Below are 8,281 nucleotides of genomic sequence, written 5' to 3' on the forward strand. Positions count from 1 at the left end.
ATAGTAGGCACTAAATCAGAGTACTTTATCCATTTCACATTGAGTCTCACTTCAGTTTAGTAGATGGTCTGTCATGTGATTTCATTCCTTAGTATCTACCAAGAAATGATCCACTTTAGATATAGAGTGGTAACTACAAGTTCATGATGCCAATTAATATTGAAAATTAAGTTGTTAGTCGGCAGATAAACGAAGATGTACATTATGAATAGCAATAAAAGGTTTGGGATGAAAGTAGATAAAACCTCATAATCGAAGTTCTAAATATTTTTGTTAGCAAATGATCTTTTCTGAACAATAAAACTGGAAAGCTTGCATAAATTATTGTCGAAATGTGTGTATGAGTAGTCACAATAGTAATGTAGTAACTCGCTTTTGAAGGAATTGTTAGTAGGAATGCGGGCGGGAAACATCGTATTACTGATATTGTAGAAATGTATAAATGTCAAAGTTAAGTATAATTCGTTTCGTCTCATCTATGCTAAAAAATTGACGTCAAATGTTTGCACAAAGGGTGGGGGAATGGATGTACCAGGGACGGAGAATAATGAAATGCTATGGGATCCTCTTGCGAAGACTGATATCAGAAATTGGTGTTTCGCTACAATAGTATGATGATATCAGTCACTAGAAATATCACCTCAGTAATATGACAACATCACTTTCTGGTGACGAACAACCACATATTCGTCTGTAATAAGTTTATAAAATTAAATTACTAGGAAAGGCGCTAAGGACTTTTGAGACAGATATTGTGGAACATAATTCTCTGTAGGAAAATATTGAATTTTGAGCAGACCTAAAATCATATGGATGACAATAAATGGATGAGGGAATTAGGGTTTCTTGATATAAAATGACATTGTAATCAATAAAAAGGTTAAATCACTTGTTAATCAACAAATTATTGATGAAGTCATTGCAGCGTTAGTAACTAAGATGAAAGGAAAACTCCAAGGAAAAAAAGTTCATTTATGTTAAAAAACTAGCAAGAACAAAAAGGAAAGCAAAAAATGAAGGATAAGGATCAAGAAGGTTAGAAAGGAAACTTATGGCATATGAGTTAATGCAACGAATTATTCTGCAATATATTGATAAACACGATAAATATGGAATGATAAATCCTACCTCCCTTCTATATACTAACTTTCATTTTCAGTATAATTCTACTTTTTGCTGTAAATGTATATGTATATATTTCTTTGTTTGCTTTCAAAGAGATATGTACATATACATTTTGCATAACCGGATTGGTAACTAACATCTTTTCTTTTTTTCAAATGGACCCAAGAATAAATACAGTTATCCTGCTACTCTTAGTTGACTATTTGCAGAAGTCGATGAAATAGGTTAGATGGCTGAGTGGCTTAAGTATTAATTGTATTAAATAGCAATTTGTTTTATTGAATTATGCAACTAATAAATAAACTACCATGAGCCTATTTATTATCTATTTCGATGAAAAACGATTACGTTATTGCAGTGAGGATTTTTCCAAGCGGCTCGTTTTATTTTGGATTTTGTTATCAAAACATGTATTAAAATGTTAATGAGAAACTGTGGGACGGCAAGATATAAGATTGATCAGATAAATGTAATAAATATTATTGGGAGATTGTAGCTAATATTAATTTTACAGGAGTTCTCCAACTTCGTAGTTCATTTTAAGAAAGTTTGAAATATGCAGCTTGAAATGAGGACACGGGTAAACTCACTTAAACTTACTCATATTCGTTTGCTAGGAAAGATAAACGAAGTACATTAATGTGTTTTTAGGGCTATTTTATACTCAAACTAATTTTTGTTTTTCCAATCTGCTACAAGTTCAAACTATCATCAATTTAATATTCATAAAAAATCTCTTGCTCAGAGCTTTCGCCTTCATTTTGCTTGTTTGTTTGATTAATTAATGTTTCGTAAACGACACATGAAGAAAAATAGTAGAGAAGAAATTAGAACTTTATTGTTTTTATGCTTTATAAATTTAGCATCATCAGGTGGATTCATATGGATTCATAAATGTCTAAATCATTTTCTTTATTCCGCAAGTGCAACTAAAGGGATTATGCAATTTTTTTAATCTGTTTTCTATCTTAATTCATCCTTAGAAATGTGAATTTCTGTCTAAAATAGAATCGAAAATCTAAAATTGTATGAGATTTGATGATGAATTTTAAGCTTTGATTCATCCAAGACAAGAAATACATCTACAAAATATCATTGCTTCATGTCACTTCATCCCGAAAATATGATATCCTTTCACAAATGAACCTGTCGGGTTAAAATGTAAAATTAGTGCTGGGTGCTTAAAGTTTCAGGTTCAGAGGCTGAGTAATGACCAACAAGTTTGTATTTACTGTTTGAAAATGCGAGCATGCGGGATATAATCATTCACTTTTGCGTTGTTAATCCACATACATAAAAATTGATGACTTGCAAAATATAAGCAGTATGAGTGCATTAAAAACAAATGAATGTGTACAGTTTCAAGTTTTCAAGGAATTGTGTTAATTACTTGCATAATGCTTGGGTGCAAAGGAATTGTATTAACGGCGATTTCTATTTTCAATTATCTTTTATATGTAATATGCTCGTTTCTCCTTCCTTCACAATGATCAGTTCTTTTTTAAGTAAACTAGCCTTTTTTTCCTCAAAGAATCTCTTAATTAATTGTTTTCACTTAATTCAGAATATGAAGTTAAGCTTCTTTTTAATTCTTTTTGAAAATACTGACAAAAGATGTATGTCTTTCTTCAAATCTAAGAATTGCTAACTGGGCAAACGATTTTCAAATGCGTGTTGACGAAAAAAAATCCTAAATCAGTAAGCGAATTTCGAATGATGTAATTTTTCCTGAATAATGGTTGTTTTTTAATATCAAAACACTTAAATTATGAATGGAACACTCTTAAACAATCTTCAGAGAAAAACTGTCAATTTCAAAATCTTCGAATCATTCTTTACTAGTGTTCGCATTGCAAGTTCTTAAGTGAATTTGATGCTATAGACTGTCACTTTGCTGTGGTTTGAATCTCATAATTTCCTTGCTGTTTTCAGCTAGAGCAAAGGTCTCTGTTCCTAACCCACGATGCTGACTTATTCTGTGCGCTCATAAATCTTGTCATATTGATTGTATTATACAACGATATATTCAGGTTGCTCCCATTTTGTATTATGTATGCAATCCTGACACAGATGCAACCAATTTCTATGAAGAAAATATTGCTTCAAGATTGGCTTCTTAACCAATTAGTTCACTGAACTATATTCTATTTTATAACATAAATTTTAACACTTTACTGTTAGAATAGAAAATTAAAGGTTAAGGAATATTGCTTCAAGATTAAAAGAATATTTCTTTTAATCTTGAAGCAATATTCTTTTAATTTTAATCTTGCTATATTCTGTAATCTTGAAGCATTTGAAAGTATATAATGATAATTTTCAAAGTTTCATGAATTCAGAACTCTGTATTCGTTTGAAGGTTTCATCTGTGTTTATGTGAAAATGAAAAATTCAATGTATTCAATGAGCATACCTGAAAATCGCAAATACCATCGCAAATATCAATTATCCCTTTTTAGAAAAATATTTAAAGAATTCGTTCTGCTAGTTCAGATGTTCAGAATCTTCAAATAATTTCTGGATGATATTAAATTACTAAATGTAAATTATCATTGCGGAATAAGGTATAATATATTAAGGTTTCTCAAACCCTAGTCAAATCGTCGATTTTTATAGGATCATCTAAAATGATCGGTGGCTGTTAAAACAAACAAATGTTATGTTTATGCTCCTTCAAACGGCCGTTTTCTGGTTTTCATATTACGACCCTCCATTGTCCACAGCAAACAAATACATGTGAATCTTAAGCACTTCAACCTTCAGTGCAGCTGCTTGTGAGATGGAAGTTTACGTGAAAGAGTTGAACTCGTGTGGAATCCCATAACCAGTTCGCAATCACTACAACTACATTTGTATTTTCCAGTTCTGTTATTCCTGTTTTTTTGAATTGTATTTTTGTGAAAATTTCTATTAAGCAGTTCTTCGGTTGGTCTGCAAAAAACCTCGGATTTTATTTTAAGAAATTTACTTTTATACGTTATGTGAATTATTTGCTTAAACAGGATCAGAACAGTCTAGGTTTCCTTCCAAAGGATGCATGTTTGCAAGTAGTCTGTCTATATTTCGTAAGCAATTTTTATCATTCTTTATAATAGGAAAATTTGCAAACCTCAATGATATTACTGCCTGCATAAAGATGGAGACGAGGTTAGACGACGACATAGTTATTTCATCTTATTTATTTTGAGTCATTTCTGCAAAAATATTGGAATTAAGCACGAACCAGACTGACAAATCAGTTTTCAAATCAATTTTTTTTCATTTTTTCAGTTTTTCCAATTTTTTTTAAAAATCAAATCAATTTTTTCAGCAAAAATCAGTTTTTCAATAAAAATCAATCAATAATTAGTTTTCTTTTTCAAATCAAATCAGTTTTTTATCTAATAGGCCATTGATCATCCTAAGCGAAATTTCAAATTATTATCACAAACTAACAAAATTCGGTGATGTTGCTCCAAAATAAATTTGGAAGGTTTTGAATTTTGAGTGTTTAATTCTGGTTTTGGTTTAATGTATAACTCAGAAATGTAAAACCATTTTGAACAGTTTAAGCAGTAAACGTTTAAACATTAGAACTGAGTTGCGCTAGAACAAGATGTATTTCTTTTTTGAGAGTTTGTTTTCATTCCCCTCCCCCCTTCCTACCCTCCCCAGTTGAATTATGCTGTTTATCAATGAGGAGAGAATCTGAGATATAGTTGGAGGAAAATTGTTGTAATAGACGTTATGTTCGTAGCTCGATAGTTGATTACGTCCTTCAACGTAGTCGTCCCAGCCATCTCAGTGTTTGTTTTCCCCGCCTTTCTTCTCTGTCCCAAATAAATGTTCTGATACTATGTCCTTTAAAATCAGTCCTTGAACTCAGGCAGAAAGGTTTGACACTTGACCTCTGCACCTGTCGCATCTATCGTACTCCTTATTCACTTTATTGGCCTCCCCTTATCTTCATATTTCAGCCTTTAATATCTTATTTTTTCGATAATCTTTCATCGTTAAGTGCTTTTTTGGATTTTTTAAATTGAAATTTGAGCATTTTTAAACAGAGGATCTTCGAAAAAGCTTGAGAAAACAAGATATGGTCTGGGCTATAAAGTAAGGTGACAATGCTTCAGTGACCATTTAATAAATGTGTCCATCAGATCTTTTCCACACAAAAATTGAGTGAAATTTTAGGATATTCGTATTTTAAGTTGCTTTGTAGCACTTAATCTGGACGCATTTCCTTCAGTATTAACATTCTTTATAAGGGAATGAAGAACGGTTACTTACATATGAGTCATCAATTTGATGAAAGTGAATTGCATGATCATATTGTGACCACTTTTCTCTTAAATGTTTAAGCAGAATGATGATTAGTATTATGAGTAATAAGCAGCTGGTTGCTTTTAAAAGGAAAGTTTTATTGGGTCTGAATTAAATTTTATCGCGGCTTATCAAGTGATGTGTATATCTGTTTGTCTGCCACGTAATCTGTTTACCTTGTGAAGCAGGGAGAAATGCTTAATAGCTATGTGTCCCTTCTGTGGAGGTGGTTCGAACAATATTGTGGACATTGTAGTGTTATACTTTTGTCCCTTAAATTTTTCTTATTTTTTTTCGTTTATTTCTTAAAAACAAATCACTCAGTCATTGACATATTTCTTTTCATCAGTCGTTACCTACAAGTCCTAGTGGTAGCTTATCTACTTGAACCATCCATCCATCGAGCGGCGGGTTATCTTATGCGAACTACTCATATCACTCATTTCTCCTTCGACAAATATTTTTCCCCTCTTTTATTTGCCCGTTTATTTTTAGCCTATTATCGAATGTTTGTGAGTTCTTTGGATCTTTCCTATTAAGCTTGCAAAAAGATTTATAAGAATTACAAAGGTTAAAAAATTTCTTTGGCTGCACATAACAGTCATAACAGTGTCTCCGAAAATTCTCCGGTCCCTTCTCTTCCCTCTTCAGGTAAAAGTGAACAGAATTTTTGAAGAGCGAAAGAAAGGGTTGAAACGAGTGGAGATATGGATGTGTATAAATCTTCATTTTTATGGATCAAAATCTTAAAAAAGAGAACTGTTTTGTAACACCAAGTTACCTGGCTTTTTTCACACACTTCTAACGATGACATCTATTAAAAACAGCGTAGGTGTTGTTTCTTAGCAACATCATTTGTTGCTAATCAACGAGAGAAAGCATTACGTTCTACTTAGTCTTTTTTTCGAGTACTTTTCATTCGTTTGCAGTTCAAACTTGCACACGAAGCGTTCGCTGAAACCACTCTTATCAAGTTGCTTCCTTCGGTTGCCTCTGCGCCGCTTTAATGATCATTCCGTTGTCGCCCCAAAGATCCCAGCAACACTTTCTAGTTACTCTGCTTTCTGCAAGCCGAATATTATTGCATGTCAGATGACCTTTTAAAAGTCGTGGCTAACAATTTCAGACTTATTTTCAAGCTCTATCTCAACTTCTATTTTAGATTCGCTTTTGCTCCATGCTATCTTTTACATTTCGCTTTTCTTTGGCGCTTTTGTTCTTTTGCTTCGCCGATGGTCAGCATCAAGAATCTCAGGAGGCTGAGACCCGGAAGACCATATTGTTTTGCTCACTTTTTGCAAACAAATTTTCTGTTTTAGACACAGATTGGATGATCGTACTGCTCGCAGCATTGAGAACGGTGCAGGGTGAATTTATTATTGAAATGATAGCAAAATGGCTAAAACTATGTTATCATGCGCCCATGTTTGAAAATAATGTTTACCGTGTGATTGAGGGATTTTACTTTCTGCATGACTTATATCATAATTTCACTAAAAACAGAAACATATCCAATGACTCAAACAAACTCATAATTTCATTTATAGCTTTTGCAGAAATCGTTTTAGCATTAACATGATTTTCCTTAGAATTTTATTCTTAGTACCTATCTTTAGAATTTTATACCTATCCTTAGAATTTTATTTTAAAATTTGTTTTGGCTTTTAGAGTTTATTAAATAAAATAAAAAACCAAAAGCTGCGGGTAATTATTTAAGGATTATAAGGATGAGAGTTGTTGCTCCTGCCACAAAGTGAAAATAAAACTGAGGACAGAGGTTGAACAATGATGGGTCACTGGATTAAGGAAGTTTTCCCCTTGTCTTCAACCTGTTCCTGTATTCTTTTTAATTAATATACAATCTTCCTATTTTCATTCCAAGACGTTTTAGGACAGCATTTATAGAGGAATAGGACTGCATCGCAATGCGAAATAAATGAGCTCAAGCGAGTACACTTTGTTTACTGATGTTGGTCAAACGATATTTGAGGTAAAAAGCAGACAAAACACACTATCAGTCGACGTTTGGCTTTCTTCTTTATTCTTCATGTTAATTTCTACCACATTTGACCAGAAATTGTTTCATGACTCTTGCTAAATATCGCAGTATGTGCCTCATGAACTCATTTATTTCATGTCTTACTTCGTTCCACGAATCCTTTAACTAATAATGACAATTGTCGAAATGGGATAAACAAGATGAAAAACAGTGACATAATCATTATGTGTAGAAATGTAGTGTGATGTGTAGCAATTGTCCCCTTTCCCCTTCAACATATCCTTCTCATGTTAGCGCGCAATTAACAAACGCAGCTCCTCAGTGCACCAAGTATTGCTGTGTCCAAGCAGCAGCAACGTATTAAAACTAACGAGGTCAGACGATTATGGTACAGTGCACCCGATCTATGACCTCTGAGTTCACGACCTCCGTTATCCATCCTCATCACTCATGACAGCAAGGTTATTGGGCGGATCTGACCTTTCTAGTAACAGATCATATCAGCACACACTTCTATTTGATTATCATTCTTATTAGGTGTTTCCTACTCACGGTCTTACACTGTTTGCCTATAATCAACTTACAGATAGGCAATATCTGGGAAAAGGTGAGCTACATATAAGAATTTTATATTCTACGCTCCTTTCTGCTGTACATTATATTCTCCTATGAGTTTTGATTCAGGGTTATTTCTGCAAATCTCATTTATACTTGTTATTAGTGTCATCTTTGCAAATGATTTCTTCTATTCAACCTTATAAAAGTTCGGTGATATATATATATATATATATATATATATATATATATATATATATATATATATATATATATATATATATATATATATATATATAT

The 8,281-nt window shown here is 32.5% G+C and overlaps 1 protein-coding gene across 1 annotated transcript; it reads left to right on the plus strand.

Annotated features, from left to right (window-relative positions):
* Nucleotides 1–6,604: 6,604 nt before the first annotated feature.
* LOAG_09596 (hypothetical protein) lies at nucleotides 6,605–7,006 on the plus strand (the record flags this gene model as incomplete). The annotated part of the gene is made up of 2 exons (XM_003145123.1): nucleotides 6,605–6,662; nucleotides 6,747–7,006. The coding sequence occupies 2 exons, from the start codon at nucleotides 6,605–6,607 to the stop codon at nucleotides 7,004–7,006; spliced, it is 318 nt and encodes a 105-aa protein (XP_003145171.1).
* Between the last annotated feature and the right edge of the window lie 1,275 nt (nucleotides 7,007–8,281).

Source organism: Loa loa (genome assembly GCF_000183805.2).
Source record: "Loa loa unplaced genomic scaffold supercont3.49, whole genome shotgun sequence".
Taxonomy (NCBI): domain Eukaryota; kingdom Metazoa; phylum Nematoda; class Chromadorea; order Rhabditida; family Onchocercidae; genus Loa; species Loa loa.